Source organism: Schizophyllum commune (assembly GCF_000143185.2).
Source record: "Schizophyllum commune H4-8 unplaced genomic scaffold SCHCOscaffold_2, whole genome shotgun sequence".
NCBI lineage: Eukaryota > Fungi > Basidiomycota > Agaricomycetes > Agaricales > Schizophyllaceae > Schizophyllum > Schizophyllum commune.
The window spans coordinates 1,388,546-1,404,468 of record NW_026089539.1 but is presented as its reverse complement, the minus strand read 5'-3'; the positions used below and the strand labels follow the sequence as shown (position 1 = coordinate 1,404,468).

The following is a 15,923-nucleotide window of genomic DNA, read 5'->3' as shown; positions in this document are numbered from 1 at the left end:
CCCAAAATAAGTCCTTCCTGAAGGGGAAGTCTTTGGGTCCGTCCGTCACTGCCACCATGAAGATAGTCGGAGGGCAGAATTTGCGCACCGTCGCTTCTATGTAGGAGCATGCCTTGAGGTTGCACGAAGAAAAGAAAATTGGGATGTCTTGCTACATAGCGCAAAGCAAAAATACAAAATATGCGAGCAGTGCGAGCATGAATACATGAGATGCGTGGCAAGGGCGTAAAGGGAGCTGATCGTATGTGGGCGTCTGCGGAAAGTGCATAGAGGGTAGTAAGAGTACACGGAGTATTCCTGCGCACAAGACATGAGCGAGACAGAGAGAAGTGATGAGTAAAACTAAGAAGTGAGGATAGAGGATCCATGAGAGTACTGAAGATAGTCATAACTGGCCAGCGATCAACGCGGCACTATGTGTACTGCCTGGGTTCGAGGGGGAATTGTGGTATCGGGTAGTCGTTCCACTGCCCCTCGCTATCCAGGAATCGGCGTAGTCGCGCGACCTTTGCAGAGAAGTTAGCTCAAGAACGAGATGGAATCACGGAGGGAAACACACCTGGCTTGACAAGTACATGACGATGATCTGCATTTCAATATCCAGCTTTAGTCGCATGATCTCTTCACATGTTCGTAGCGCTTGTGAGCGTGTTGCGACAAACATGTTCCCTTGGAAGCCGAGCTCTTTCAGCGCGTCGATGAGTTCTGAAAACTCTGAACACCAAGCGAGGACGCCGAGCTGTGGGCACGCGTCGGTGGTGCGATCGGCAAGGGTACCTTGTTTGCTCACTTGGCCGTATTGTTTATATCTTGCGTAAAGTACATTCGGTGCTGATCGCAGAGCAAACTCGAAGGCCTCGTTCTGCTCGACAACGGCTGGTGAGGGGTTGTACATCGCCTGCGGTGGTGGCGGCGCCTGTCATCGCAATAATCAGACCTCTCGATCGAGTACTAGCCACAACTCCTACTCACCTCTCTCGGTGGCGCATCCTGGAACCACTTCATTCCAGAATAGTCAAAATCGCCGCCGATATCGACGACATCATTCCGTTTACTGCCCGTGAAATCCATCGTGCGTTGTGGCTGAAGCAAGGGCGAGTTCTGTCGGGTCTCAGATAGGATCGTCACGTAGGCGTTCCACAGATCAGGCGAGAGCGTGATATGCGGCGGGCTGTCGTCCTCGTTGGGGTCGGGCGTAGGGAAGTAGACGCGGTGCTGGATGTAGCGTGCGGGTGTTTCGGGTGTGTCGGCGACGGTGGGGGAGGTCGCGGTGAGGTCGCTGGTGGGAGAAGGCGTGGAGTCCTCGTGGCTCGAGGGAACGTCCTGGCAAAAGGCATCAGATGCGTCCCGTGATAAGGGCATGACCATAACCACAACTCACGGTTCGAAGCAGGAGCTCAGAGTGGACGATTCCGGTGCGCTCGCAGTACGAATTGCGCCACGAAAGGCGGTGGATGTGGAGCGAGGCCCGGGAGACGCGGGGTGTGAGGGACTGGGACGAGCGTCGGTGTGAATCAGACCTGCAGAGGAATGATTCGCGGGGTGTTATGAACTCCTCGCGTGTAAGGTCGAGGGGAGAAAGTGGCGGTGAGTCCTCGTGTGAGGTGACGACGAGCTTCGGTGGGATGGGAAGCGGCGGGCTTCCTGGTGTGCCGGGTGTTGATGGAGTTGAAGGCGGTGTTGGGTTTATAGGTCGCGATTCCGGTATGTCGCGCGATACGGTCGTTTGGGAGGACGAACGACGAATAAGGACGTTCCTACTCAACCAAGATGGAGTTGCCGGAATGAAGGATGCTCCTGAAGAGGTTCTGGAGATGCTGAAGATGATAGGGAAGGACGGGGATGCTGTGAGACTGGCGGGATCGACGCGCTCAAAGTCGTCCGGGTGGCTAGATTCAGGCTCGTCCGAAGTTGCGGGACGGTCGACCTCGTGTACTGACTGAGGTTCAGGCAGCTGGCGCTCGGAATGGGCTTCAGACGACGGGGGACGGACACTGCGAACGCTGTGATGGGTGCTGGTCTTCTTCGCTGGTAAAATAGCGGGAAGACAAGGGGGTTGTTCGGGGAGATGGGTGGGCGGAGCAGGGAACTCGAGGACTACGGATTGAGGCTTGCGTCGGCAGCTGTATGAACGGCTAAGCCGGGTCTTGATACGTGCTAGTAGGGACCGCGGGCGCGGTTGGATCGGCGGATTATGTTCCTCGACCTGAGTGAGATTGACGGTGAATGATGTGCGCGAGGACTGGGCCGAGCGACGCGGGGGATCTTGCGGGGTGGGCGGATCCTCGCGATCGACGAGCTGGAAATCGTCGGTGGCTTCTGTCTCGGTATGCGCGCGGTCGCGGCGGACGAGGGCGCGGGATGAGCGGACGAAGGCCGAGCCTAGCAGGGAGCCGCGGAGGCGCCTAGCGAGTCTCGACTGGAGGAGCTTGGGCTGCTGGAGGGACGTCGTGGCGAGCAGGTCAGTCTTCGACCTGCGGTGCGGGAGAGCGCGGGGAGAGTACCTTTTGAGTGATTCAAATGCTGCAGCGGGCTGGCAGAAGCGTGGGCAGCGGCGATTGCGTCGGCTAGGGTTCTGCAGCCGGCGATTATCGCGGTCAGTCAGGACATTTCAGAAGCGATTGGAGCATGCACGCACTGCGGCTAGGCTCGGGACACGTCTTGACGGTAAATGACAAGCCTCAAGGCTGCCTCCCTCGTGTCCCATTATGCGCCCGATCACGGACCGTTCCTCCGGGCCCATTGTTCCCGCAAGCGCTCGAGATGTATTCATTGTTCATAACAAACCTCTCGAACATGCTTTGCTCGCTCATGTTTGAGGGATCTTATTCTACTTTATCATGCTGGAGGATGAAGACAACACAGGCTTGGCTTGTCTGCATTGCATCTAAGCATAACGCGCAATGCAAGACCGATGAATCGTATTTGCTAGAGATGTAGCGGTCGCGGACGGCCGACAGCACTGACAGAAAATACGCTGCCTCGAAGGGCTGCGAGTAAGATTCACCGAACTCTTGCTCTGTCACTCGACAGGTGCACGATGATGAGAAACAAATATTCACCGCGCCCCAACGATCTACAAGACTAGATGAACCCTACGAGTTAGACATGAGTCGCGCGCGTCCTAACTAGAGAAGCGTCGGCTTCGCCTCCTGTCGACCTTGCTTGCCGGAAACACGAGTAGAGTAACAGTGGTTTGAGTGTGTCTGAGTCTTGGGTACCCAACTGCTTATATAAGGTGCGAAGGTACGAAAGGCGATCGACTCGCGCAGAGATTGTTCGGGTGAGATAATCACAGTACCTAGTGAGTACATGCAGGAACTGCGCATCATGTGCGCGAGTGCACCATGGGAGCCGTTGGCCACGTCGACGTCGCCAAACGCAGCGGCAGCAATGAGGCTTCCGGGTCTGCGCATCGTAGAAATTGTAGCGGCGCGAGACCCGCTGTGCCATTGCCTCGGCTGAAGCCGAGGGAAGCCTTGAGTGACCGTGAGAACCACGAGCATCTGGAGAAATAATAGTGAAGGAGGGAAATTGGCCGGCTCCTGCGTGTATGATGAAAGCAGAACCCTTTGTGGTCTCAGCAACCTCGAGCAACGTCGCCTAGCGAAACCACCTCCTCTGCTTGCCTAGGTCGAGGGAGGGGGAAGGAGGCGGTATCCAGCACACAAACCTTGTGTAACACTGCTGGTGTTACTACGTGACAGATCACGTTACCCGCACTATTTAGCTGACGCTTCCTCGTATTTTACAGGACTCATCAATGTCTTTAGCTACCATGTTCTGCAGAACACGGCCGTCACCTATTATCCTCGCGTGAGCTTGCCTTTCTAGTGAAGGAGCCCGCTGGCTCCCTTACACCTTGTCTGCAAAATGCTCCATAGTAGACCTTAGTAGACCTCAAACCGCTGGATCAGTAGCTTATTGACCACCCTGCTAGCCGCAACGTCAAAAAGACAATCTTCTGGTCAGAAATGTAGCGCTTGCGCGGCGCGAAGAGAGTCTTCTTCGTCGGCGCAGACTCTGCGCGGTGGGTAAGCGAGGAGATGGGGGAGCTGAATAGGGACGACCCAGACACGGTGCGCCGCGAGGACACGGTCATCGTTCAACTCGACGGCTGATGTAGAGACAAAGAGCCAGATACAACGCGCAAACCGCCAGGCTGCTTTGGCGGCAGCGTCGTAGGGGAGAGCAACTTGGAGCCCAATACTGCGGTGTGCCCAAGTTTGCCATGCCCCTTCCGAGTCCATTTCGTTGGTGTGTATATCTTAGGGAAGTCATTTGGTTTCCAGTGACCTCCTCATAAGGACTTGTTGGCTAGTAACACGGATTTCGAAGGTTTCTTCGACCGGCTTTGTGCCGTGGGTCCTAGTGTGTACGATCCACGTGACTGAATTTGTATAATCTTGTGGGTCCGTCCTTGGCTGGGCCCCAACGTCGATGTTTGCCTTCGTCGTAATTGTCTGTAGCCTAGTGCGGGATCACATCGAGTATCTTGAATCCAGTAGCTATCTAGGTGTACATGTGAGCTATGAGGGCTGGTACTTGCGCTAGGCGCTGGCCGCCTGTTGCTCAAGCTGCGTCGCTTAGCCGCTATAGTCACAAACGAGCGCGTGTATTCGATGTGAGTCAGTATATCCGAGTATCGTGAGCATGCAGGAGGATAGAACAGAGGAGCATTGAGTAAACAATGTGAAGGCGTGAGCCCGTGGTTGAGGAGTACAAGAAAGGAAAGTGATCGGAGGGATCTCGATCCAGCCAAATTCGTGTGTTTGGACTTGTGTGCAAAATAGAATCCGATCAGACAATAAGACCCCTCCATAAGACCTTGCAAGCAAGGTAACGCATGGTACTCCAAAGTGATGCCAGGCCTAGCAACTCCGGGACGATTGGCGTATACAAGCAGGTAGACGGGCGAGTTGCACGCGGTCAAGGTAGAGTTTGACGGGCAAAGTAGCACTAGTGTCTCACTTTGAGGGGAGGCGTTGTTTCTGGCTGCGCTCTGCGCCATGGCGGATAGACTAGGCTGATACAGCCCTGCTGGTCAAGGTTCGAAGCAAGCAAGGTGAGCGCTTCGGCGCACCGACCGCGTGCGGCATGAGCCGCATATGATGGCTGATTTCAACGAGAATTCGAAGTCACCGGCACTCGAACCTGGTCCTTACTCATGCACGTGGCCAATGCATTGGTCGTTAGTCCGTACTCCTGAAGGCGTCGTGATATTCGACATCGCCCCTCTCATGAAAATAACCGTCACGATTCTTTCCGGGGTCTCTCTCAATATTGGGGTAGCGTGAGCAGCCTGCAAGAGACTATTCGGGAAGGGACCTACATGCACAAACAATGGTCAACAGGTGTGTTTTGTTTCGTGTATATCGGGTACGCTGAGCCTCTTGAAGCGCAAAAAAGCCACGAGTAGGCATATTAAGAGCGCTCCGTATATCTTACATTATACGGAGGGCCCTGACGAGTTATCCGGGCGCATGAACAAGATCTCGCGGAAATTGCCGGCTATCGAAGGGGGGTCCGCTTCTCAAGCCTTTCGTTGTTCAATGAATAGAGGATTCATTTCATTTTGGAGGCGTTACTGAAATAGATCTCCTGGAATACGGCGACATCGACTCGAGCTGCCTATCGCCTTCGGAGTACCGACTAAGGAGCTCGAAAGGACGTGGGATACTAGTCGCGGCACCCGACAGAGACGACTTCGGTCTTCGGCACCTGCGAGACTATGAACCTCGCCAACCCGACTTGAGCGGCCGATTTTAGGAGAAAATAAAACGTCATAGCCGCACCACGACCTCTACACCGAACCAGCCGGCTACAACCAGTCAGGAAACTACGGCACACACGAAGACCGCCGTAGAAAACCGACACTACAGAGCACGAAGCGGAGGTGCTCACAGATGGGCTCGCGCGCCTTGGTACTATGTGGTTACTTGCTGCGTGAATAAAGTGCAGACACAAAAAAGGTGTTTGTCACGTGCCTCCTAGATCAACTGTCACCTCGTGTCACGTCACAAAACTAGCTTGATTACGGACGGCCATCATCCAATTCATGCATGTCTCCCTCCCCGAAACCCTTGCAGCCAGACGGCACCCAGTCGTCCGACTACTTCGAGGACGACTCCGTCTTCTTAGAAGCCCTGAGAACAGCGGTGCTGCCGGGTGATCCGGGGTATGAGGCCCCTAAGGCCCCTTCAAGCGCGCCACCTGCGTCTGCGAACCCCTTGAAGCGCCCTCGTGCCGACTCAGAGCCTGAGGACTCTCAAGTAATCACGAATGATGAAGATGACACATACGCTCCCTCGAAATTCGACGGCTTTGGAGACTACATGCGCCGCAAGCGTGCAAAGCTCCAGATACAGAACGCAGAGTTTGACTCGGAAGCGCCCAAGATATTCAAGGATTTGGCCATCTATGTAAGTTTACTTGGTCAATTACCGAAGCTGCATTGACTTGATCTCGCTATCTCATAGATCAACGGCTGGACACAGCCCTCGGTTCAAGATCTGCGTAAGCTCATTGTGCAACACGGCGGCGTCTTCCAGCCGTACCTGGACAAGAAGGCTATCGTGTAGGTACTTCTTCTCGAGACTCTTCGAGCATTGCTGAAACCACGTACGATAGAACGCATATCATTACGAACTCGCTTACCCCCGCTAAGATAGCGGAATTCAAGCACATGAAGGTCGTCCGGCCCGAGTGGCTCGTGGAGAGCGCGAAGGCAGGAACCGTACTCCCATGGCGGGATTACATGTACGTCCCTCACCAGCGCGCGGAGCAGTCGCAGGGCGCCGCCATCGCCCAGCGCACCTTACATAACGGCTTCGCATCCACGCGTCCCAAGTTGACGCCCAAGCCCTCGCCTACGGAAGCGCCAGCGGTGCCGGCCATAGTCGTTGACCCACCGGCCTCGGATTCGCCTGACGCAGGGCCCTCCGACCCAGACGCGGACAAGTACAAGCCTGAGTCGACGGACCCCGTGAAACCGAGGGTAATCGACGATGCACCGGCATACGCGCGTTGGTCATCCAACTTGCACGCGCAGCGCGCGATGGCGGACCCGGAGTGGCGCAAGGCACACACTTCGGCTGCGTCCGACTTCATCGATGGGTATTACAAGAATTCACGCCTGCATCATCTGTCGACATGGAAGGCAGAGCTGAAGCGGCTCGTGCAGGAAGCGCAAGCACGCGCTGAGGAACTCATCGAAGGCAATGCGGACGCTACCCGTATCGCGGAGGACATCGCCCCCAAGAAGGTCTCGAGCGACGAGGACGGCGCCGATCCGCTCCAATATAGTATGCGAGCTGCTGGATTCGTGTTGCGCTCGCCCTCGAAGAAAGGCAAAGGCAAAGCGCGTGAAGTGCCTGTGGACCGCGTTATCATGCATTGCGACTTCGACTCCTTCTTTGTCGCCGCAGGCCTTATCGGCCGACCTGAGCTACGAGGCAAACCAGTCGTCGTCTGCCACTCTCAAGATGGCGGGAACTCGAGTACTAGCGAAATAGCAAGTGCAAGCTACGAGGCTCGCAAGTTTGGCATCAAGAACGGTATGAGGTGAGCAACAATCTCATCTTCCAATGCCGGTAGTTGACGCAATATGCAAGTCTGCAGCAAGCGCGTACTCTATGTCCTACTGTCCGGACTATACCGTACGAGTTCGAAAGGTTCGCCGGTGATTACGTTATTCCCTTCCTATGGTCTGACGGGAGTGTAGGTATAAGGAGTTCTCACTCAAGTTTTACACGATCCTTATGTCGCACGCGGACGACCTGCAAGCCGTGTCTGTTGACGAAGCACTCATCGACGTCTCTTCGACGGTCCACCAGTTACGCAGTGATGCGTTGCCGGCTTCTGATCCCGCGAAAGACCTTGCGGAGTCTATTCGTTCGCAAGTTCGAAGCGCTACAGGATGCGAGGGTGCGTTTCTGAGGCCTTACTTGCCACACTGTCTGTATTCACACATCTTCAGTCAGCATCGGTATCGCGCACAACATCCTCCTCGCCCGCCTCGCGACACGTCGCGCCAAGCCAGCCGGCTCCCACCACGTCTTCCCAGAAGACGTTCCCGAGCTCATGTCCGAGCTGGATATCGCGGATCTCCACGGGTTTGGGTGGTCTGCGCGCAAAAAGGCGCAGGAGAAGCTAGGCTCGTCGCGTCTTAGCGACCTTGCGCGGAAGTCCAAGGGTCTGCTCATTGACACGCTCGGACGCTCGACTGGCGAAACATTGTACAATGCCATCCGGGGTATCGACGAGCGGCGGTTGGAGAGCGACAAGAAGCGGAAGTCTGTGAGCGCGGAGATCAATGTAGGTATCTTCGTCAAAGTATTCGCAGGTATACTGACATCAACGCTCAGTACGGCATCCGTCTGGAGAACGACGAGGAAGCCCGTACCTTCATATTCAGGCTTGCGCGCGAGGTGTCGCGCAGACTTGAGCAAGAGGGAGTTATTGGGCGGTCGATTACGCTCAAAATCATGAAGCGAGATCCCACGGCGCCGGTGGAGCCTTCGAAGGTATGTCTGCGTATTCAAATTCTTGAAAATTTTCGGGCTGGGCTCACATATCGCTCAGTTCCTCGGACATGGTCCCTGCGACGTCTTCAACAAGCAGGCGGCTTTGGCCGGTCGCAACGGTCGCGCCACCAGCGACGCAGAGGTCATTGGCGAGCATGCGTGGCGTATTTTGGAGTCGTTTCACTTCGACGCGAAGGAGCTGCGCGGCATTGGCATCCAGATACAGAAGCTGCAGTCACTTAACGAGGCCGACGACGCGGAGCCAGGCCAATCGAGGCTCAACTTCGCGACCGTCGAGGGTGGCAACAAGGCAGACCGAACTGTCGACAGACAACCTGTCGATCAAGAGGCGCCTTCTGAACTCGCCGCTGGTCCATCAAGGAAACCAGAATCTGCCCCTGAAGCTCTGCTCGATCTGCCTCGATTCTCCCAAGTCGACAAGGATGTTCTCCAGGCGCTACCTACGCAGATTCGCGATGAGCTCACTGGCGAATACAAGCGGCGATCTGCGTCTCCCGCGGTCCTCGCTCCTGAGCCCCCTCAGCTTGGCCGGCCGCGCGCCAGAACACCTGTTCCTCTGTTCCCCAACAAGCCGAACGGCAAGGTCACCAACTTCGCGCGTATCACCCACCAGCTGGCGCCGCGCACTACGAGGTCCAGCATTTCGCCTCGGAAGAGTATTTTCGCACCCGGCAGAGGCGGGCCTGGCAAGGTCAGCGCCGCCGAGCTCGAGAAGCTGAAGATCGACCCCACGATCTTCGCTCTGCTGCCGCCGAAAGTGCAGCGCGAGCAACTACTTCGCGCGCGGCTGGCCAAGAGCGGTACCGAGATTGACAATTTACCTGAACCGCCCCGGAAAGTGCTTAAGCCTCGACGTCGGGCGACGCGCTCTGCGTCTACCCAGGTGTACGCCCCGCCACCGCAAGCTCATGTCCTTGAACCTGCGTCATTGAAACATCAAGTGAAGGGTTGCTCCGACAAGCTCGTCTTCACAGATCTAGACGAGGTGCAGGGCTTGCTGGAACGCTGGGTCGTCGGCTACCGGCACTGGCCTCCGAAAGAGAAAGACGTGGAGCTGTTTCGCAAGTACCTCTTGCAATGCCTGGATAGCACAGTCGTCGGTGACGAGGGCCTCGAAACGGCGGTCGCGGTGATGAAGTGGTGGTTGGTGCTGCTCAGACGGCAATGGGAGCATTGCGAGGGCCACGAAGATGATGACGGGCTAGAGACTGCGAAGTGCAAGGCTGGCAGAGCTTGGTGGGCCGTCTTTCGCGGCGTAAAGGGTGAAATGGATCAGGCTGCAAGGAAGCGATTCGGTGGCTCGCTATCGTTGCGATGAAAATCAGAGACGGCGATATATGCCAGCGGCGACTCGGTGAGTTCCGCTTCTTACATATGAGCCTGGACACGCTCTGACCGAACGCTAGCCAAGCACGGCCTTGTGGCACGCTGGGATCGTGCACAACACGCTGTGCACGCATGTTCGCGCACGATCTTGAGAACACTTCAGCCTTGCCCTTTCACCATCATCCAGCCATACCGGCCATTGGACAAGATGGTGGCACCCCCGCCTTTTACCCCCGGCGACGAAGACTCCATCCACGAATACCGGTCCAGGATGAGCTATCTGCGCCAGGCCTCCCGTGAGCGTCCTCTTGCCGCAGGCATAACGTTCGTGCTTTCGCTGCCTCAGCCGCCCTCGCGCTCAGTGCAGCTAGTCGAAAGGGCCCGCCACGTCCCTAGCTTGCCCTACGGGAAACCTGCGGTGTACACTCTAACCAGACCCTTGAAAGAAGGCTTCGATCTCCGTTCGCAGGTCTGGGTCGCCACTGCCCTCGATGAAGACTCTCAGGTCACTGTCGAAGTAGTATTTAAATTCGTGATCCCAAGTCTACTGCACTACCCTGATCCCGGTTTGACCGAGGGGTTAATGCGGTGCGGCGCATATCGACCCCCTGCTCAGCTTGTCGAAAGAGAGGTCGCCTCTTATATGGCCCTTGCAGACCTCCAGGGCGGCACGCTACCGTATTTCTTGGGCGAGCATCAGGTGAGCCGCTCTGCTCTGTCAATCCACGTCGGTGTTGACTGTATTCAGGTGCTCGTGCCGTGGATGGAAGAAGGGAGCATCCTAGCGCTGGAGTACATCAAAGCGCCTACACTGAAGGCTATTCAGGAAGATGTGGACTCTGCCGTCGGAACCGCGATATACAGAGACTATGCACAGTACTTTGCCCTAGTGAATACCCTTTCCCCAAACTTTCCGAACAGTTGCCTAATCATCCTTACAGTTCGAGTCTGCCTTGCGGACCCTCAACTTTGCCCATCAGCGCGACACGTTCCATTGTGATGTGCGCGAGCCCAACATTTTAGTGCCTGAAGGCAACAATATCGCTGTCCTTGTCGACTGGTCAAGCGAAAACGTCTTCAGCAAGGAGTTATACGTCGGCATTGATGTGGTGGATCTGGCAGTCGCCTTCATACACTGCGAAACACATCAAGCGCAACTGTGTGAAAGTCTCAGAAATCACTACCCTGATATCTCTAGGAGGGTTTTCCCTTACTTGGTCGGTGACCACTCGTAGTATGTTCTGCATGTATCGTACAAGTATATCTACATCTGCGCGCTGGTCATGTTTTGTGGCGTTGATCGCGTCCTTGAATTTCGATCCCAGAGTCCTCTATTTTGCGACTTGATCCTCAAAAAGATGAGCCCTCCCGCGAAGATTAGCAAGAAGCAAAAGAAGGCCCTCGCCTTCCGCGAACGAAAGAAGAGGGGCGACAAGGGGCGTCCCGAGCAGCTCGACGTGCCTCAGGACGACATCGAAGAGCAAGAGGCTGCAGAGCATGCCCAGCCAGGCCCTTCTAAGGATCGCACTGGCAAGCGCGGGGCGGATGCTGGAAAGGGGGGCAAGGAACCTGGTGAACCGTCTGTCGTGGCGCCGACGGATGCGGGTGAAGCTACAGATCGCGAGGTGGCGGCTGAGGGCGCTGGCGCAGGGAAGACGAAGAAGGGGAAGGGGAAGAAGCGGGCGGTGGCAGACGGTGCGGAGGGGGATGCCGCTGCTGCTGCTCCCAAGAGCAAGAAGCGAAAGCGGGAGGACGATGCGGTGGATGGGGACAAGGAGGAGTCCGCGCGTCCGGAGAAGAAGGTGAAGCAGAGGCTGATCTTGTTCGTTGGTGCGTACTGGTACTTCCCCCTCCTCCCACATCTTCTCACGTCGATCACAGGCAACCTCAAGTTCAGCACAAGCAAGGAAGCAATACAAAGACACTTCTCCGCCTGTGGTGCGTGCAAAGCAGTACTCTCTCGCGTGCTGTCCTTACGATCTCTCAGAACCCCCTCCCGAAATCCGTTTGCTCACACCCAAAACCACAAAGCCTGGCGCTGCACCCACGAAGTCAAAAGGATGCGCCTTCCTCGAGTTCCAGAACAAGACAGCGCTGCAGCAAGCGCTCAAGCTACACCAGTCTGAGCTCGAGGGGCGACTGATCAACGTCGAACTGACTGCCGGGGGCGGTGGCAAGAGCGAGGCTAGACTCAACAAGCTCAAGCAGCGGAATAAGGAGATGTTGACTAGAAGGGTGCGTACGCTCCCCTGCCATCCGCTTGTTCCTTCGACTGACCCATGCATCAGGACAAGAAAGCCGCGAAGGGCAACGACGGAGCCGTACCAGAACGGCCCCAGCGCTACTCCGCCACATCCGGCCTCGAGCAGGCACCCCTGAAGAAGCGCACCTGGTCCGTCCCCGACGCCGACGACGACACCACCCACCGCGGCGGCAAGAAGCACGTCAGGGGCAAAAAGCGCTCCAAGGCCTTCAGCACTGGCATGAACGCCATACCCATAGGCTGAGCACACGATACCCGTATTGTAGTGGCTTGAAGCACGACCGCACGACCGTCATGAGCTAAAAGATGGATACCATTAGGCTAGGCATGCATGCAACACGCGCATAATGTGCATAAGTGATAAAGTAGTCCGTCTGTGAAGGTAGGTATCGCGAGAGGTGGGTAGTAGGGGACGCAGGTCCAGCTGCTATGTCACGAGAATAAAAAGCAGGAACTGCGGTACATGTTAGCGACTGAAGAGCACAAGCAGGGTGGTGAGACGTACGAAGACGATCAGGACGCCGAAAATCTTGAGCATGAGCCAGCGGTTGCTCGATATGCTTGCGTAGTACTTGAGCAGCTCTCGTTGTGCGCCGCTGACGTTGCTCGCGATGTCCATCGTGTCGGCGTCGATGCGCTGCACCGTTTCGCGCTGCTCGGCGACCATAGTGGCGAGCTGAGTGAAGATCTGACCAAGTTCGGCGATAGTCGACTCGATGGATTCTATTGCGGTTGACCGTTGCTGGATGTATGAGTCCTGCAGGGCTTCTTAGCGCGGATTGCGGGAACGTCGTAACATAGGATGCGCACCTGCTGCTCGACCAGTTGCATCTGCTGGAAGGCACCACCGTTGTGGCCGCCTAGACCCTCTTCGGCAGCGTCAAGGTCAAGCGCGAGCAGGTCACCGTTATGATGCGCGCGTCCCTTCCCCTTCGAGTCGAAGCGACTGGCGCTCCCGTCGCCCATCGGGTCCGCCCGGTGCGACTGATACAATAGTGAACCTGTGGCGTATGAGAATCAGGGAGATAACCGGGGGGAATAAGGTACGCACTGGAACCGGACGTTGAGGAAGCTGACGTGGACGCGGAATACATGAACTGCTCTGTCCGGTCCTTGGACTCCTTCATGTTCTGCGTAAAGCGCTCGTCAGTAGGGCCAAGGGATGATAAGTGTACAGCAGTACGCACTTGAGTTCGGATCTCCAGTACGTCCTTGAATGTCATGCTGGTGTTTGCAAGCTTGCTCTGCAGAAGCATGACAACATTGTTGTTGTGCTCATCGACCTGCTTCGCGCGGCCATGGGAGTTGTGCTGCTTAACGTAGGACTGCAGCGCCGCAATTTGCTTGTTGATGTTCGCTATGTCCTGCTTGATGATGAATGTCAATTCCTGAGGGGGTAAAGTCAGCCGCCTCATTTCTCAATGACTCTAAGGTTTTGGCGCACGCTGATCTCGACTGGTCGGTCGTCGAACAACGTCTTCCGTTTAGCGACTGCGGACACGTTAGCGCGTTGAGCTCGACAGCAAACGAGGAGACGCACGCTGGGCAAGCTTCCCCAGCTTAAGTGACGTGCTACTAATGTCCTTCCCAATCGCACTGGCCATGCGTGCGAATTCGCTTTTCCCGCCTTGTTGCTTGCCATTGAGGAGGCGCTGGCGCGCTGGGGGAAGTGACGAGCGCGTGCGAATGCTCTCGACGCAGGAGCGAAACTCGTTCGTGCGGTCTTGAATGGGCATCTTGCGATCCTTTTCTTCTGATTAACGGGCTCTAGATAGGGCTTCAAAGGAGCGGTGAACGCGGGCAATGGAGGCGGCGAACGAGGGAGCAACGTCACGCGGGCGTGACCTGGGGATCAAGAAATCACGCGAGGCGATGGGACGGATGTGCGGCCCGCGCTCCGAGTGCGCGTCGCTCGTGTTTGTCAATTGACAGTCGCAGTCGCCTGACGACATCAGTGGTGGTGTCCTATGCGCCTCTTGAATCCCGCTGCCATCTTGAGAACAAGCCCCCTCCGCATTCTTCGACCATCTGCAACCTGCTCGATCTATAGGACTCGTCTAGCTCCCCCATCGTCCATTCGACACAGATCGAACCACACCTACTCTGCCCCCACCTTCAAGTTCAGGATGGCATCCTCGAAGGAGGTCTCTGCTGATCGCTCGCGCGTCTGCGTCTTCGGCGCCGGAAACTTTGGAAGCTGCTTGGCTGATCACCTCGGCGACTCGAACCACGAAGTCTTCATGTGGGCTCGCGAGAAGGAAGTCATCGAGACCTTCAACGCGTCCCATCGTAACCCCGTCTACCTCACCGATCATGCATTCTCCGAGAACATCACCGCCATTGGCCCTGACTTCCCTGACGAGGCGTTCATCGAGTCTATGGATGTGCTCATCTTCGCGATCCCCACGCAATTCCTGAGGTACGCGATCCGCGAGCGCTCCTGCGCGCGTCTTAGAACATTCCAAGGCAGAGCCTAGCCACCCTTCATCCGCGCTTCAACGAGAAGCATCATCCTTTGCTTGTTTTCGTCAACAAGGGTATCGAAATTGGCACGAATGCATTGACTTTGGAAATCATTACGGATACCTGCGGTCCCGCATTAGCCAAGGCCGCGACCTTCATCGTGAGGGGTTCTTCTCTTCCACTGAGTAACTAGCTTGACACCGGCTCATAGTCCGGACCCTCCTTCGCGAAAGAAAGTACGGCATAAGCTAGCTCACAGTTGCGTCCGGAGATTGATCTGCTCACCCAGTCATTCAACGCCAGCCGACCTCGGTCTCTGTCGCGTCCCTTACCGAGAGTGAAGCAGAGAAGACCAGTACACTATTCCATCAACCTCACTTCCGTTGGTACGTACTTTGTTCCATGATCGTTTACTAGGCTTGACAATGTATAGCTACACTGGCTCCGATCCCATAGGCCTCGAGCTGTCAGGTGCACTCAAGAACGTCTATGCCATCGCCGCTGGAATGTCGGACGGTTTGGGATACAAGAACAACACTCGGGCTAGTGCGTATTGTTGGACGTCATGCTCTCACCTGCTCAATTCCCGCAGTGATTATCACTCGTGGTCTGGCGGAGATGGCCCGGATTGGGACGGCATATGGCGCTTCGCCCTTGACTTTCCTTGGCCTAGCCGGTGTTGGAGATTTATTCCTCACCTGCAGCTCTTCCAACAGCCGGAACTATACCGTTGGATATCGCTTAGGCCAGGGGGAGTCGCTGGATGAAATCGTCAAGACCCTGGGAAGTGTGGCCGAAGGTGTTTCGACGGCAAAGGGTGCGAAGGCGATCGTCGACCAGATGAAGGTTTCGGCGCCCATCGCGGAAAGCGTGAGTGTGTGCGCCGTTCAATCGAATCCATCTAACATGCGCTATCAGATCTACGAAGTGCTCTATAATGGTGCGCATGACCGTCTGTTGACGCCTGGGATGAATCTGACTTTGCTGTTCGCAGGCTTGGGAGTGAAAGATGCAATCCGGTACTTGATGGAGCTGCCGCCCTCAAAGGAGCTGGACCTTCCGAAGGCCCCACACGGGCCTGCGAGTCGCCTGCTGCAGAAGCTAGGGTTGGACGAGTGAATAGGGCGTATGAGCTTGGTATTATCGATGGCCCCGATAGGTGCGGGTTGCGGCGGGCCTGCGTTCCGCGCGCTCGGCTGAGTCAAAGAGTGGACGCCCTAGCTTTTCGGGGGTCCGACGTAACCAATGATGTGTCAGGGATTGCGGGCGAAGTAGGGGTATAGCTAGCGACTGCAAAGACGAGAATTTCTGGACAATTTCTGGGC

At 56.2% G+C, this 15,923-nt stretch overlaps 6 protein-coding genes across 6 annotated transcripts; 4 read left to right on the top strand and 2 right to left on the bottom strand.

The window, feature by feature from the left end:
* Positions 1-121: 121 nt before the first annotated feature.
* SCHCODRAFT_02744192 (purarive Serine/threonine protein kinase) lies at positions 122-2,707 on the bottom strand (the record flags this gene model as incomplete). Its single annotated transcript, XM_003038753.2, has 5 exons — positions 122-506; positions 560-916; positions 973-1,323; positions 1,382-2,575; positions 2,639-2,707. 5 exons carry the CDS (start codon positions 2,705-2,707, stop codon positions 414-416), a joined length of 2,064 nt encoding a protein of 687 aa, XP_003038799.2. The 3' UTR covers positions 122-413.
* A 3,355-nt stretch (positions 2,708-6,062) lies between these two features.
* Positions 6,063-9,864, top strand: SCHCODRAFT_02486713 (DNA repair protein; the record flags this gene model as incomplete). Its single annotated transcript, XM_050342862.1, has 8 exons — positions 6,063-6,422; positions 6,480-6,577; positions 6,631-7,563; positions 7,614-7,673; positions 7,724-7,926; positions 7,979-8,316; positions 8,367-8,525; positions 8,584-9,864. 8 exons carry the CDS (start codon positions 6,063-6,065, stop codon positions 9,862-9,864), a joined length of 3,432 nt encoding a protein of 1,143 aa, XP_050202162.1.
* Positions 9,865-10,080: 216 nt separating this feature from the next.
* SCHCODRAFT_0241430 (putative serine/threonine kinase, SPS1) lies at positions 10,081-11,107 on the top strand (the record flags this gene model as incomplete). Its single annotated transcript, XM_003037425.1, has 3 exons — positions 10,081-10,572; positions 10,621-10,761; positions 10,814-11,107. The coding sequence occupies 3 exons, from the start codon at positions 10,081-10,083 to the stop codon at positions 11,105-11,107; spliced, it is 927 nt and encodes a 308-aa protein (XP_003037471.1).
* A 123-nt stretch (positions 11,108-11,230) lies between these two features.
* Positions 11,231-12,379, top strand: SCHCODRAFT_02487771 (uncharacterized protein; the record flags this gene model as incomplete). Its single annotated transcript, XM_003037426.1, has 4 exons — positions 11,231-11,702; positions 11,754-11,810; positions 11,860-12,107; positions 12,161-12,379. The coding sequence occupies 4 exons, from the start codon at positions 11,231-11,233 to the stop codon at positions 12,377-12,379; spliced, it is 996 nt and encodes a 331-aa protein (XP_003037472.1).
* A 56-nt stretch (positions 12,380-12,435) lies between these two features.
* SCHCODRAFT_02610450 (t-SNARE) lies at positions 12,436-13,947 on the bottom strand. Its single transcript, XM_003038754.2, has 7 exons — positions 13,676-13,947; positions 13,580-13,626; positions 13,323-13,523; positions 13,187-13,265; positions 12,946-13,136; positions 12,641-12,892; positions 12,436-12,589 (listed from the first exon to the last, which is right to left on the bottom strand). Exons 1-7 carry the CDS (start codon positions 13,869-13,871, stop codon positions 12,563-12,565), a joined length of 993 nt encoding a protein of 330 aa, XP_003038800.1. The 5' UTR covers positions 13,872-13,947; the 3' UTR covers positions 12,436-12,562.
* Positions 13,948-14,136: 189 nt separating this feature from the next.
* SCHCODRAFT_02610444 (NAD-dependent glycerol-3-phosphate dehydrogenase) lies at positions 14,137-15,914 on the top strand. The gene is made up of 8 exons (XM_003037427.2): positions 14,137-14,554; positions 14,602-14,758; positions 14,810-14,834; positions 14,888-14,984; positions 15,032-15,144; positions 15,191-15,468; positions 15,517-15,538; positions 15,593-15,914. Exons 1-8 carry the CDS (start codon positions 14,262-14,264, stop codon positions 15,715-15,717), a joined length of 1,110 nt encoding a protein of 369 aa, XP_003037473.1. The 5' UTR covers positions 14,137-14,261; the 3' UTR covers positions 15,718-15,914.
* Positions 15,915-15,923: the final 9 nt, after the last annotated feature.